Genomic DNA, 16,411 nt, shown 5'->3' with positions numbered 1-16,411 from the left:
AACCCACTCTTTTTATCTACAAATATAGCTGTGCTCTTCTGAAGATCAACAATGAAGTATGTGTGTGCTTGCACAGATGGTATCTAACAGAAAGGAGAAATGTAATAGTGACAGAAAGTGAAACAATGCATCATGACACCTAAATTAATAAAGGATGAAATAAACTACATTAGTTAATATGAATTTAATATTAATAAAGTATTTTATGATGCTTTTTAAATTGTCTTACCTCTACATATTAACTTACCAACGGCAGCTTTGCCCCAGATTTGAACATTGAGGTCTGTTTTTCCTTTTGTGGATTTATTCAATATTTGAAGGCTAGTTTTAAATCTATGTTGCTGCTCATTTTTTTCATCTCCTTCCCAAGGATTCCATTCTTCACTCCCCAAAGTAGCCTGTTCTGTTTTAAAAAGAGTAATAGTGTTTATCAGTTAGCTATAACTGCAGTTGTAAAGTCAAGTCATTTAAATTAGATGTTAGGGAGTTCTAATTTTATTCCACCTTTAATTTTTCAAAGTTATAAATTCAATTTGATTTCGTTAAGCAAACACAATGAAAAAGGAAATCAGCAACTTAATTTTTATTGAATCTCCACCCTGAAAGATCTTAGAAATAAAATGTTAACGTAAGACAGAAAAGTGATCTCATCCAGAACACAACCTTTAAAAATAACTGAATAAAATGTATCAGCCTACATGTTAACTCCGCAATTCCATTTATTGTATATACAATCTGTGAACCGTGCATAAAACTTGACTTTAGAATGTAATGTGCCTACCAGTTTTAGACACTACCGTGCAAAATTCTAAAATAAGGGAGAGAGAAAGCGGAGTCCAATACTAACATCATAAATCAATATACAGGACGTACAGAACAGGGGACGAAACTTGGAGGAAAATCCCCTGGCCCTCTTAAGTAACTGCCTGATTAAAGAAGCTTCTTTGTTTCAATGTGGAAAAAAGTATCTTAAACCCAGTGGTGATTTCGGCTTTCCTGCAGCATTCCCGCGAATCTCTGTCGCACTCGGGGCAGCTTCTCGGATATTTAACCCGTGCTATATATACCGTGCTTTATATATTATACGTGCTTTTTATAACCCGTGCGCTCCCGTCTACCTCGGGAGCGGCGTGCGAGATTCCAGCGAGGATAAGGAAGCCGCACCCCTTCCAACCCCGAGCTCAGGGCTGGCTAACGACCGCAGAAGGAGGAGAAGCGCACGCCGTGCCCGCGGGCAGCGCCGGGCCTGAGAACCCGGCGGCAGCCGCGCTGCTGCGCTGCATCCGGGCCCCATCCGGGCCCCGCCGCCCTCAGCTCGGGCCCCCGCGCGCAGCAGGGCGAGAGTTCGCCCGCGTCCTACCTCGGCCGCGCCTTTCCCGCGCAGGGGCCGCCCCCTTTCGGAAGCCCCGCGGGGGCGCGGCCGTGGTCCGGCGGCGGCGCCCGAAGAAGACGTGATAGGCGGCGTAGAGGGAGAAGAGGCAGTACAGGGCGATGAGGCAGGAGCAGAGCCGCTTCCGCGTCAGCCGCATACCACCGGGCTTCCCGGCAGGCCCCGCCGCCCGGAAGCGGCTCCGCGGCCCTAGCGGCGACCCCTGCAGGCCCAGGCCCTCAGGGAGGAAGTCCTAGAGCAGGCCCTGCCTCCGCCGCCCCGGCGCGGCTCCGAGCCTCCCGCAGCCTCCCGGCCCCGCCCGCCCCCGGCCACGGCTGCCGCGGGCTCTGGAATCCCTGGTCGGAAGGCCCGCCCCTCCCTGCGTTGCTCCCGGCGCGGACCGCGTGGGATCTTTCCTCAGGCTCTCTCTCTACCCTGCCCTACCTCCGGCTGTACGGAGAAATTTCTCCAGGATCTGAGCGTAATGAAAGAAATAAAGCAAAACACCTCTCGCCTCCGTGGTCCGTGAAGACACGACTCTGTCATTTTTAACACGGAATTCCCAAAGCCTAGCACAGGGCCTGCTACACTGATAAACGAATGAATATAAATATTCTTTCTAAAAATTATGGTTTATAACCGTGATGTGACTAGAATGCACACAGGCGTGCAGTCTTCTGTCAAATGGAGGCTGTGAAATAGATTGCTGTCCTTTTAAACTGTCTATGTCAGGCCTTGTGAAGTTATAAATTTTTTTGCCAGTTGTGTCAGGCATTGCTGCTTAAATTGTACAGCAATCTTGGTAGCCAGAGAGCTTGTAGGCTACAACTGTGGAGTAGGCCATCAGAGCCTTCCGTCACTGTCCTGACTGGTTCAACTCCCATTTCTAGGGAGCTGCGGATGTTTCCCTCCCCTTTATTGGCAAAAACTTACTTTACCCGAATTTTATGTTTGGTTATCAGATTCTGTTTCTTGCAAAGTGACAACTAGATAACTGAACTGATAGGGAGAATTTTATGACTGGAAGGAAATTTAGGTCCAGAAGTGTAAGGTGACTTGACCAAAACTGCATTCTTTTGAGTGGCTGAACTGGGACTAGAATCCCTGGATCCTATTTCAGTTCTGTTATGCCATTTTAGTAGCTATGTCCTGGACTTATCCTGGGTGGTTTTGTTTTGTTTTGTTGTTGTTGTTGTTTTGTTTTTAGTAATAGATTCTAATAACAAATAACTTTATTGAGCTTAATCACACTTTCGTTAATCTGACTTGATTCTGAATAATGTGTTATTCCAAATTAAATCCGCTATCAAAAGATGAAACTTTGCTACTATTGAGGATATTAAAACAATGTAGTAAAGTTTCTGAAGGCAGTTCCAGAAAGAGTTTCCAAAGTGTTTTGAGCACAATTGATGGTATGGATAATTATAAATATCCATCCAAGATTTTTTCTTATTTGGAACTAGACAACTGTTACCATTTGAGGGGGACAAAAACATTCCAAGATATGTAAGTCCCAGTATATTTGTTAGAAAATAAAACATACTGCTTCATAGCTATGTTTGTAGATCTCCTGAATATAGCTATGGCAAGCAGGAAATGGAAATTTACCTTTTTTTTTTTTTTCCCACAGAAGTGGGACAAGTTTCTTTGCCTACAGTCTCTCATTTTATCTTCTCTCCTAGAAAAATATGCCTTTTTTGACTTTTGAATGTAGACTTTTTACGTACTTTATATACCAAAACCATTTGTTTATATACATTACAAATATATACTTTTAGTTTGGGGTTTGTCTATTAATTTTTATGTTATTCATAAAGAAAATTTTAATATAGATAAATTTATAAATGTTTTCCTTTATACTTTGGTGTGTATTTATGTGTGTGTATTCTTTAAGAAAAAATACCTTGGGAAATACTTTTGGAATACTAATTAAAATTAAATTTAGAGAATAATTTGGGTAAAATTGACATGTTATAATAGAGTCCTAACTTGCATGTGTATTGCAAGTTATCCCAGTACCTGATAGCCCATTCCTCCTGATAATATCGTGTTTTCATATATGTGTGGTTCTAGTTCTGATTTCTCTGGTCACTTCTTATGTCAATTTCACACTGTCTTATTTAATATAGTTTTTAATAACTCTTTGTCTTAGTTTGCCACAGGGCTGCTGATGCAAAGTACTAGACATGAGTTGGCTTTTATAATGGCAAATTTATAAGGGTAAGAGCTTACTGTTCTGAGGCCATGAAATGTCCAAATCAAGGTACTAGCAGAGATACTTTCTCCCTGAAGTCAGCTACTGGTAATTCTGGAATCCTGCCATGTGGTGAAGCAAGATGGTGGCTGATCTCTGCGGAAGCACCTGCCTTTCTCCCCAGGCTCACCATCTTCTGGAACTCAGCTGTAGGCAACCAGGCACAGGGCTTGTTTCTTTCCAGTCCTCCTCTCTCAGTCTTGGCTGTCCTGCTTTCTTTCTGTGTTCCACTATTGGCCGTCAGGCATGTGGCTCATCTCTTCAGCCTTGAGCTGCTCTGTGAGCCCAGCCTCTTGGGGCCTTTGTGCTTAAGCTTTGGCTGCTAACAATCTTCAAGTCCTGTCTCACATGGCAGGATCATGTGATGGCAGCTTCCTTTTTCTGTGTCTCTCTCTGTGTCTAGTTTATATAAGACACATTGAGTGGGCGGAGACTTAACCTGGGTAACACCTCACTGATATAGTTCAATCTAAAGGGTCTCACACCCACAGTAATGGATTAGTTCAACAACAGTCTTTTTCTTTTGGGGATTCATACAATAACTTGAAACTGTTAAAACCTTTATATTTGGAAGAGCATATATATATGTGTGTGTGTATATATATATATAAGAGCCTCTCCAACTTGTTCTTTTGGTTTTAAAAATTGTGTTGGCTATTCTTGGCTCCTTGTATTTCTCTGCAAATTTTAGAATTTGCTTGTGAAACTTCACTAATAATCCTTCTTGGAATTGTGTTTGGAATTTTATTATATTTGTAGAGCAATTTTGGGAGAATTGACTTTTTTACATTATCTGATCTTTTAATCTGTATATGGGCATTCAAATTGTCCCTGATTTAATTTTATTGCAAACAATGCTACAGAGAACAATACTGTGCTTGCCTCTTGTGCCACCTGTGATATAGACTTCAGGGCCCAGCTCCAGATATGCATATCAATGGAAAATGTAAAAAGCTTAATACTGAGTGAAAAAAGCAAACCACAGAGAGAAATATATAGTAAGATACCATTTAGGTCTAATGTTATGTCTTTCAATAAAGCTTATTATTTTATCCATAATGTTTGCGTAACTTTTATTGGTTTTCTGTAATAGTTAGTGTTAGATGTCAGGGTGAGACAATTGGGACGTGGAGACCAGTGATTGCAGGCAAGGATTTATCGGGAAGCTCTCCTGACAGAGGGGGTCTGAAGAATAAACTTCAGCGTGCTCCTGGTAGAGGCAGTCATGAATTTATACAGTGCATCTATAGGCGGGAACATGCTTAGTCAGTGGGAGTAGGTTTGGGCTTGGATAAGATCTGAGGGTCTATAGGGATGGCTAGGGAGCGGTGGGCTAGGGGCAGTGAGTTCTAGGGGTGTGGGAGGGGTTGGTGGGTCATGTGGCTTCTTTGTCTTTTCTTGTGAGTAAATGAACTGTATCTGGACACATCGGCTCTCGATGGGGGGCATGGGACGTGGCTGGTTGTACTTCCACGATGGAGCAGGTTAATAATAAACTTGCAGCTTCTGCAAGTTGTGGCTGTTATGGGGGCTAAAGATGGGGCCTAGTCCTGTCAGTTAGGTTTGGCTATATGTAACAGAGACTCAAAATAATAGTGGTATAAACAAGATAGAATTTTGTTTACACTATGTTAAAATTTTTAGCGAAGTAAATTCTTGAGTTGTCTCCATATCTTGAAGAGTAGGAAGAAAAACCTAATAGTTGACAAAAATTTCTAATGCAAGAATAATTTGTACTTTAATTCAAAGGTTTTCTGAACTAGAGGAATATAATGAGAGAACTGAAAGTGATCCAAGTAAATGAACTTATCTTATTCTCTTCATCATAAAACTAAGAAAAACAAAGATAAGCCAGAAACAGCTCACTATTTATATAAAAGTACAGTCCTCAAATCTTTTGCTGCACAAACACAAAGTTTAAATTGTGTTTAAAAAGATCTTTACAAGTTCATCAAGATGGAAGAATCAAAGGGAAATATTTTTTGTTAGCTCATTGCATTCTCCTCACCATTTCCTTTACTAGAATAGAATAAAAAAGAGCTTTTTCAGCAGCTGGAAGTGACTTGTAAAAAACTATATTCAACAATGACAGTATTGACAGCTTTTTTAAGATAATGCTTTTCCAAAAAAGACCAAGTAATGTTATTTAATTTTTACTTACTCATGGTAAATTGAATTTTCTTCACTTTATTTAATGTTAAGCTTAATATTTTTGAACAAAATTTTGTTTTTTTAACATCATTTGTTCATTTTTATTAGAATATGTATTTGTAAAATTATTTTTGTTGATTTTCACTTTTACTTGCCATTTTGAAATGTTTATACATTTTTGTATATTTGTGTATGTCAAATGTATTAAATATACATTGTGGAGTAAAACATACTTTCCTGTCCCTGTGCTAATCAATTCTGGACCAAATTATACTTTCCTGTTTTTCTGACAAAATAGTACTTGACCAGGCAAATACAGCCTAGCCATGTGCTCCAGGAAATACTTGCTCTTGGAAGTTAAGACTGTAAACCAACTAAAATAGCTTATGTATTAATTACTTGCCTCCAGATGTAGTCTATTATATCATAAACTTCCCAATTCCAACCAGTTCCTCACCCTGCAAGATCCACCTTAAAATCACCTAGTCCAGGTCCTAAAACCCTAGATGGATCCTCTCTTTACAGTTCTCTTCTTAGACACTCCTTCCTTACTGTACCAACTAATAAAGTTAGCTGTGCTTGAGCAACAGGTTGTTCTGGTGCTTCTTTTCTGGGAAGTGAAAACATCTGTGTGTCTCTACATAGTGGGTTTGGGAATCCTAGACTTTCAATGCATAAGAACCAGTTTTTTTTTTTAAATTTAAAAAAATTTCTCTCCCCTTCTTGTTGTCTGCTCTCTGTGTCCATTCACTGGGTGTTCTTCTGTGTCTGCCCACATTATCTGGTGTTACAAGAACCAGTTATTTTTTCATTTATTTTTATTGAAGTATAAAATATACCAATTTATTAAAATGTAAAATGTAATATACACACAGATAAGGGCAGTATCTTAAGTATATAATGGATACATTTAAACCAAGTGAACATATCTCTATAACTTGTACCCAGATCAAGCACCAGAACATTACCAGGACCTCAAGAGCCAGCCTTGAGCCCCTTCTACCCCTGGCCCATACAAGAGCTACCACTATCCTGCTGTTTCACACCATGGATTAGGTTTGCCTGGTTTTAAACTTTATATTGTTTTCTGTGACTGGCTTCTTTCACTTAACATTATATTTGTGAAGTTCATATTTTTGTGTTGTCGTTGGTCATTTATTCTCATTGTTGTATAGTACTCCAGTGTATGAAGATACCACAATTTATTTACCTGGATTAGTTTTAATACTATTTTTTTTAGCTTTTGTTTCTGGTTTTAAGTAGAGCTTGTATATTCATATGTTGCACTTGAGGGTATAGAAGTTTTGGGATTTTAATTTTTCTGGAGATAATTTTTCATTTTTCAAATTTCTGAGAAGTCAACAACTAAATCACAGCTTCCTAGAACTGTGGGTAGATTTTCCTTTTTTTTTTTTTTTTTTGTAATGGTTGTGTAGGTTTAGTTCTACTCCCTTGAGTCTCACAGGCCTGAGGTCCCAGCTCCTGTCCTGTGGAGGATGGTAGATTTTGAAATACTGATAATACTGATAAGTATGAGCTAATGATTATTTTCTCTTCATTGTGAATTGTTACTCTTTTTGCTATAAAATTACCTTTTTTTTTTTTTAAATTAATTTATTTATTTAATTTCCCCCCCTCCCCTGGTTGTCTGTTCTTGGTGTCTATTTGCTGCGTCTTGTTTCTTTGTCCGCTTCTGTTGTCCTCAGTGGCACGGGAAGTGTGGGCAGCGCCATTCCTGGGCAGGCTGCTCTTTCTTTTCACGCTGGGCGGCTTTCCTCACGGGCGCACTCCTTGCGCGTGGGGCTTCCCCACGCGGGGGACACCCTTGCGTGGCACGGCACTCCTTGCGCGCATCAGCGCTGCGCATGGCCAGCTCCACACGGGTCAAGGAGGCCCGGGGTTTGAACCGCGGACCTCCCATATGGTAGACGGACGCCCTAACCACTGGGCCAAAGTCCGTTTCCCTTTCTTTTTTTTTTTTTTTTTTTTTTACACTTAATACTTTTTGCTTTAAACCAGGAGTTCTTGATCTTTTTTTCCCTCCCACATATTCCTTTGCCAGTCAGGTGGAAACTACTGACCTCTTCTCAGAATTTAGTGGCAGATAGTTTTGTGACACTCAACATTGGCATGTCTTTAATTTCAATTTTAGAATTATTCAAAATTAAGTTTTACAGCTTTCCCATAATTTCAATACCTCATAACATGATTCAACATCTGTTCAAATGGTCATTTTGGTAAACATTTAGAAATTCGAATTTTTCCATGGTGTCATAAAATCACCTCCGCCATCCTTACCAACCTTTTGCAGGCAATTATCCACTGTACTCGGAGCATGCTGTATCATTTTAATAAAAATCATTTTAAGTCTACACTATATTGTGTATTATTTAGTAAATATATCACCCTTCCACCAACATATTCCCACAAGAATAATATTTTTAAATGCATAAAATAAAATTACAAAGGAAATCAGTTACATATATTGAAATAAAGTTACTAAAATAAAAAAATATGATACAATGCTATACATATGTGCTCCTTTCTTAACACATTAAATAATAATCCAATACATCAAAATACAGGAAAGTTAAAGTTAAATTTTATTTTTTAAAGACATGTCAATGTGCAGACTGTTGTTGTTTATCTTGAATAAGAACATTAAACTGTGGTATAGTGTTTGACAAGGCAATATCATGTTGGACATCTAATTTAGTTGATCTTTTTTCAATTCAAGGTCATGGACCCCCTGAAATCCTTCCACAGACCTCTCATAGACTGCTGGTTAGGAACCCCAGTCTTAAACTACGTGAATTGGTATTTCCCCTTTCTTTTTGTTTTTGTTTACCATTTAAATTGCTCATCCCTTTATTTTTGCCTTTTTTGTCTTATTTTACTTTAGGTCTGTCTGTCAAGCAGCACATATTTGATTCTTGCTTTTTAACTCATCTTTGCCTTTTGTTATGAGATTTAAAATCTTTTGTGTCTATGCTTTGGAAGGAACTCAGTAACTGTTTTAATTGTTTTAATTAAAAGAACTTTTAACCTTTATTTTCCAATTATCAAGGTAAAAAATAAAATGGTATGTTTTAATCTTTTCTTCCTAGACTTTGTGAGGATAACCTGGAGTTTAGACTTAGATGGTTATATACATTATATGTACTGAATGTAAATATATTGGTGCTCACCAATATATGCATCCCTTCCTTACAGGAGAATTATACATTCTTTCCCTATTGATCTCAGGTGTGACTATATGACTTGCTTTGGCTAATAAATTTTTAAAAGACTATTTTTATAAATTAATATTGTAGTAACATATATATTTTCCCTGACTTATATGTTGTAGTTGAAGAAGTGTCCCAGAAAAGTGTGGGAATGAGTTTGTCTCAGAAAATTAATCTGGCAAAACCTACACACAGTGCAGTGATTTGTGTATTGTGGTAGTCAAGCAAGAGATTATAGATATGTTTCTAGAATGTCTGAGAACAATTCTGGAGTAAAGCAGTCCTGCTTCACAGGACGGAAATAAATGGCCTCCTTTACCCTGAAAGCATCAAGAATCTGGTAGATGGTCTAAAGCTCTCATTTATTCGTTCAACAAAATCATTTATTGAGCAATGGCTATGTGCTCATCATTATTCTTAGGGATGGAGAACCAGCTGGGAGCAGAGCAGTTCCTGCACAAATGGAACCTATTTGTGGCTAGATGACAAGCTATATCCCTGAGACCATGGTAATACCAGTACACTCAATTCTATAGTCTCTGACAGTTTTATGCTTGCTTATTGCCTTAAAAGTTACAATGAGAAACTTTTGACCTATGTTTGGTGGTGTAATGCATTCTACAAACTATATGGAGCTATGTGTAAGGCATGTAATACAGTGAGTCTGAAAAAATAACATCTGAATTTACAAGCCAATTTTCCAGTTTAAACTAGAACTATTACAGAGTTGAAAGTTATCCTATGATTAAAATAAATGTCAGGGGTTTTAATGACAGGAATTTAAATAACCTTTGTAATAGATTTTGTACTCTCTAGCATTGTAGCTGTTTAAATTAGCAAAAAGTCAATAGGCATAGGACTGTATAAAAATCCCCTGAAAATTCTGGAATAAAACAATACTGACAGGATGACTTATTCAGAAGGTGGAAGGAAAAATGCATTTAAAGAAAGTGAACAGAGGAGGGAGCCACAGATAGAATCTTAACTTTATGAATACAGCTATTTTTATATTAGAGATTTCTAATACATGCTAACATAAATGATCACATTCATTTAAAAAAAGGTATTACAACTAGAAATTGTATGTTTCCAAATTTGTGAATTGGTTGTGTTTGCTTGGGGTGAAAAGAAAATGATACAAGGTTAATTCTAGATTTGTCCTTAAACTTCTCTGTAATCAGCCATGAGGGCATTCTTCTATAAGTAAATCATGTCTCAGGCCACTGCAATCTGGGAGGCAATATAGAGTTAACAGTCGCAATTTGAAAGCTCTACCATCACCACTCTGTACAAACACTTGTCTACTCCTTGATATTCCTGCTAAAATTGTATCACCTGTGATACTCTGTGGCATTTGTTATTTGCCACCTCTTCCACTTTGGTTTGCTAAGGTCATATCTTCTGTTTGTATCACCTGGCTAAGGCTCAGTGAAGGTATCATTACTACTGGTACCAGGAGATGTCTAATCTGATTCTGCTCGGCCATACTGACTTAGATGCTCTAATAACTGTGCCAATGGTCTCTTGTAAATGACTGGCATGGTATCCATTGAATAGAGAATTTTTGTTTTTTTAATCCTCTGAAGCCTGGGTGCTGCTGTCAAAAGCCAGCTGATCACAGACCTTTCTACTCACTGTGGGGCCCTGGACAGTCACTTTCACCCTCAAAGTAATGCTCTTCCTCGAAGGAGCCTAGTACTGCCAAAATGCTAAGATTCTAACTGAACTAAATGTCCCTCTTACCCACATTTGAGCCACTGCTATCTATGACAAAGTCCTTCCCCTAAATTCATCAAGAGCAGTTACAGGTCCAGCTTTCCTTCCTAGCATTGTCTTATTTTTGCTCACACACTCAATATACTGGATTAAATTTTCCCTGACATTTCCTCTTGCAAAGCAACCCATTAAACCTTAACCAGAAGTAGTCAAAGAACAAGAGGCACCCAGAACATTGGTTTGAAGTTTATAATTGATGGCTACACACCTCTGTTTGGCTTTGCCAAGTTATCATAACCATATGGCTCACTTTTACTTATTAATTATGCAGGACAAGAATTCAGCAGTCAGATTTGGGTTGATTTTTATTGTCTGTCAGGACTTAGATTATAAAAAGCTGGTCAGCATCACTAGGTGCTCCATCTGCCAGCCTGTGTGAGCAACCTCTGCAGGGGAGTCTAAATTTAGCCCAAGAGGGAAAAAAAGCCCTAAGCCACATTGACATTCCCACTGAATCTTTTAAAAGCAACATGTAATATTCCCCATACACTCATCCACACCTGACAGTTTTTGTGCAGGAGACCTGAGGCTGTGCGGGGGAGAATAACTTGTTTTGCCCCATAACTTGTTTTGGTCCACATCCACCAAAAGAAAGCTGGCTTCTAGAAATAGATGTGGAATCAAAGAATGTTCCAGGGAACTGAGTTTTGAGGACAAACTACGAATCTCTTGCTTCTCCAACAATGTTACGAATCCATTCCTTGCATGACTGTGCACATATTTTCAAAATTCAAAAATATTTGTAGAACTCCAGAACTATGAGTTCCTCTATCACTTCCTGAAGCACTCACAAATCACCCAGTGTGCCTCCTACAACCAGATGGGAAACCTTTACAAAGTCAAGGTCCTTCTCTACAAGTCCTGAGACTGGGCACTGTCGGAGGGCTGGAGGTTTGTGTGGAGCTTGCACAAGTGACAGAGTGCCTGTGTGAGGAAAGCCCCACTGGTGTTCATCTCCATCAGGGTCCAGTTGTCCAGCTTGGCATGTGCCTCCTGTTGCCTCACAAAGCTGTCAGCAGAGACCTGGAGTTTAGCTATGTGAGTGTCCCACACATCCTTGACCAGGGTCTGGATCTCATCTGCTTTCAGAATATTCGTCTGAAGCATGACTTAGCAGGAGTTTGGTCAGTTCCATGTAGTAAGGGCAGGGCATTGGGGTAAAAGTTTCTTTCTTTCTTTCATGGTCCCAATTCTCCTCCAACTTCTCTACATCCATCCACTCAGGAGGTATAAACCAACACTTCTGTCTTTGTTTCAGGTTAATTGCCCACCGAAGAGGCACTTCCATCCATTAACCTCTTGGCCCCAGATCCCCACCCCCACTTAATGTAGCTCTTGTACAGGCTGAGCTTTGGGATGATGGTGTCCACCTCCTTCTCGGCCAGAAACCTCACCTTGGCCGCCTCCATGGCACTGAGCATGGCCAGCATGGGACTCAGAACCTCTGTGGATGCCATGGCTGCCACTTTCCCACCCAAATATAGAATATTTTATCACCAATGATAAGGATCCTTTATCCTCTACACGTTTTTCCTCCTAAATAGCCTTATTTATCCTATTTCCATCATTCTCCAAAATATGTCCTGTCTTGCTGTTCTAGTTTGCTACTGTGGTCCAAGGAGATACCATAAAATGGATTGGCTTTTAACGTTGTGAATTTATTAGGTTATATGCTGATAGGTTTGAGAACAGGAAAAATGTCCAAATCAACATTTTCAGGTGATGCTTTCTCCATAAAGACTGACTGCTGGTGATTCTAGACTTTTCTGTCACATGTCAAGGCACATGGCAGTGCCTGCTGTGCTGGTCTCTCCCTTTTCTTCTGGGTTTCATCCCTTTAGCTGCTTGCTTCTGTGACTTTCTCTCTCTTCCTCTGAATTTCATTCTCTTATAAAGGTCTCCAGTGGGAGAATTAAGACCCACCCTGAATGAGGTGGGTCACATCTTTAGTTAAGAGCCTACTCCCCAAAAGATCCTACTTAAAGTGGGTCCACACCCCCAGGAATGGATCAACTTTAAGAACATACTTTTCTGGGAGTATATAGGACTTCAAACCATTACACTTACCTATATTCTAGAATAAAGTTGGGCCCTCAAAAATTTTCAGAACAATTATCTCACTATTGCTCACAAAAGCCAGAGATGGGGCGGGGGAGGGGCATGCTTTTTACTGAGTATATTTGAGGTAATACAATTTAATCTCAACTTGCTCATGAAGGTGAGAATGAAATGAACTGCAGAAGACATTTCTTAAATAGTTATATATTTTCTATAAATTATCTTGCCATTTAAATATATCAACAGAGCTGTGCTCTCTGGTCTCACTTCAATGCTATCCTATGTATATGAATAAGTTCCGTTTAGACAGCAGTTACATCTAGAGGTAATATTTCCCCTTTTGGAATGTACATGGAAAACTTTCAATTGCTGCAATATTTGTTTTCCTCTCCCTGCTCTCCCTTCTGTCCTTCCTTCCTGCCTTGAGAAAATTCTGTATGGATCTGGAGCAAAAAGTACATTTGTTATTGTTCAGTATCATAAGATAATGTCTTCTCTGGGGTGAAAATTCAGGCAGGCTTATTGCCCATTAAAAAAAGTAACTGGCACCCCAAGCTCTAGGCTCCTCAGCTGTAGTGCAGATCCACTACAGCTCACGGACCCCTGTGCCTTGCTGCTGTGAGACTTTATGATGCGTGAATACTTGCTGGGCCTTTGTCTCTAATCCAGGAGCCTTGTGTCTTCTGCCAGCACCTGTGAAATTGTGGCAGCCTAATATGTTAGTTTGCAAGTAGGGTAAAATCTCAGATCCTTCACAGTTCCTGACCCTTTCTTTCTTAAAGAAACAGATGTACGCCTCTTGGCATTAAGATTCCTTTAAAAAAAAAATCAAATCATTATGAAAGGTTTTATAGATAATAGTGCATAAATACAGGTTAATTCATGTTTCTAAAAGCTCAGCAATATGTAAGCTATTTAGTCATTGACTGATTTCTGGTACAAAAATTATGATAAAATATTCACAGATATTTTTTCCTAAGAAGCTCCAGTTTATAGTAAATTGATTTGTAAAAGTATTAGGTTATTGAAATCTTGCTTTCTCATTAATTACCCATTCATATTAAACTGCTTTGTGATTTTATCTATATAAAATAAATGTATTAATATAACTTCTAAAGTTACACATAGTATTTTAAAATATTTGAAGTCGTACTCTGTCATACTCTGTCTCCCTGGGTCTTCTCCTTTTGGAGCTAAAATGTCTCTAATTCTTTTAAATGATCCTCATACTGTTACGGTAAGGATGGCAATTTCCAATAGACAGGTCTTCAGATCTGGTACCCCAAAGGACAAATGTGTCTGTTAGTGAGAAGGTGATTTATTGCAAGTGCATAAGCAAGGAACTGGGGAAATATTCCCCAAACCAGGTCAAAGTGAAAATGGGAATTAGGGTTTTTGAGGGTGGTTGGGAGGTGGGGTGGGGGGAAGAAAAGGTAGTTGAGAAGAAAAACAAGTAAAACAGACAAGTGATGCCAGGGGTCTTGTGAAGAGGGTACGTGAAATTTCTTAGCCCTGTGTTATCTCAAGCACATCCAACTTATCCTTGATTTCAGTGGCTAATAAACCACAGTTCAGATATAGTTGTGCAGGTGCAAGGCATCCATGGCTCCTTTCTCAGACAACTAGTCAAGGATATCAAGCTTTTTTTCTCTGAGAAAAATTACAGCTTTCCACCTTTCTGTCTGGTTCTGCTTTGAGACATATTCTTACTCCTGTAAGCAAAACTGAGAAGGTCTGGTTACTATCCTTCAGGGAACTAAGTGCAAAGAGTAAACTTCTGAAATTAGATGAATAGAAAACCAGCTCAATGAGTTTTAGAGTTTTCAAGGCTGCTTAAGAACTTTCAAAGAGCGTATTTTCTAGCAATCAAATCCCCCCTTGTGTTTATACTCTTCTAATTCTTAAGAAGATGTGTTTGTTTGTTTGTTTTTAAAGATTTATTTATTTATCTATCCCCCCAGTTGTCTGCTCTATGTGTTTATTTGCTGTGTGTTCTTCGGTGACAGATTCTATCCTTATCAGCGGCATGGGAATCTGTGTTTCTTTTAGTTGCATCATCTTGTTCTATCAGTTCTCCGTGTATGTGGCCCCATTCTTGGGCAGGCTCTGCTTTCTTTCGCTCTGGGCGGCTCTCCTTACGGGCGCACTCCTTGTGCACGCGGGGGACACCCCTGCGTGGCAGGGCACTCCTTGCGCACATCAGCACTGCAGGTGGGCCAGCTCCACATGGGTCAAGGAGGCCCAGGGTTTGAACCGCAGACCTCCCATGTGGTAGGTGGACACCTATCCACTGGGCTAAGTCTGCTTCCCAGAAGATATGTTTTATAAGTATTCCTCATATAAGGAAAATGGGTGAAGGTCTCATCTTCTGTAGTTACTTCCTGCTGATTAGGGGAGAAGAAAATTCTAACATTATTTTGGAGGATGCTCAAGACATAAACCCACAAAGACAATTTAGACAGCAGCAAGACAAGCAAATGCCAAGTAAATGAAAGGCAATACTCCATTTCATAGGTAAGTTCATTAACCACTAAAAAATGAGTCAAGTCTGCCAAGATTTTTTACATGTTCAATATCGCTTTGCATATGATCCAGTAGAGAGGAGACATTATCATTCCTCAGGCAGGTAGGTACAACGTTTTATACTAATCAATGCATGTGTTCCCCCTTGAGCTGCAGTTAATATGTCCAAAGACATTCTATTTTGGAGGACAACCTTTCTCATCTGGGTCATCATACTCCTTCATTATTTGATTACACTTAGAATGAGATAGATCATTGACTGAGCAGAGACATCTCCCTGTTTTATACGAAGAGGAGCATTTCCATGAAAAATTCCACTCTCTGCTACTAATCAATCTTTCCCATCCCAGGCTGAAGTATACATTGAAGAGACCTGAAAATAATCTCCTAGTTTAGAGATTATACTTATCTTTAGTAGTCATATAAGTAAACTTTTATATTCTAAATCTGGTACAGGGAGGTCCCAATGCACAGGTACGGAGGTTCTTGCATATGTGGGTTACGAAAATCACAGGCCCTGGAACAGCAGGAGGCCTGGGTGATGGTGGGGTAGGATAGCTTGTAACTATCCAGTCTGACCAATTTTGTGCTGCCAGGGGCAAAATAGCCCAGGGCAAATTAATGCTTTCAGGAGGCAGCAAATAGCTACAAACCCTAAGTCATTTTTCTGGTGAACGGACAGCTACCGCTACAGTCCATTTTTAAAAAGATATTACCTTGCACAGATTGTGATAGGAGAAAAAGGAAAAGAATGCTAATTCCAAGAATTATAATGGTTTGGGCAACCTATGAAAAAGCAGCTCTAGGTCAGCAATGGGGGTGCATGAGTAGGAGGCATCTTTTTCTACAGTTTCTTCTAGGGAAGTTGTCTTAACTTGTGAGTGGTGAATCCATGACTTGATGTCTCTTAATTTTAGAGAAGAGTGGGTAGTTAATAATACAACATAAGGTCCCTCCCATTTAGGGGTGAGCTGGTCATCAGGGTGCTTATTCTTCCAGGTTTTTTTACATACCAAATCTCCTGGTTTATACTGGTGTTAACTCAAGTCTGTA

The 16,411-nt window shown here is 39.5% G+C and overlaps 1 protein-coding gene and 1 pseudogene across 2 annotated transcripts in view; both read right to left on the bottom strand.

Annotated features, from left to right (window-relative positions):
• RXYLT1 (ribitol xylosyltransferase 1) overlaps positions 1-1,670 on the bottom strand; it is a 32,367-nt gene extending 30,697 nt beyond the window's left edge. For both annotated transcript variants that reach the window (XM_004465046.4, XM_004465048.4), the window contains exons 1-2: positions 1,361-1,670; positions 248-403 (exon numbers count right to left, since the gene is read on the bottom strand). In XM_004465046.4, the coding sequence (XP_004465103.1) occupies positions 248-403; positions 1,361-1,529 (325 nt within the window). In that variant the 5' untranslated portion in view covers positions 1,530-1,670. The remainder of the gene's footprint in view (positions 1-247; positions 404-1,360) is intronic.
• A 9,959-nt stretch (positions 1,671-11,629) lies between these two features.
• On the bottom strand, positions 11,630-12,186 carry LOC101428487 (DNA replication complex GINS protein PSF2 pseudogene; annotated as a pseudogene).
• Positions 12,187-16,411: the final 4,225 nt, after the last annotated feature.

Source organism: Dasypus novemcinctus, chromosome 12 (genome assembly GCF_030445035.2).
Source record: "Dasypus novemcinctus isolate mDasNov1 chromosome 12, mDasNov1.1.hap2, whole genome shotgun sequence".
NCBI classification, from domain to species: Eukaryota; Metazoa; Chordata; class Mammalia; order Cingulata; family Dasypodidae; genus Dasypus; species Dasypus novemcinctus.
The sequence above is the reverse complement of the archived record's forward strand: the minus strand, read 5'-3'. Positions and strand labels throughout refer to the sequence as shown.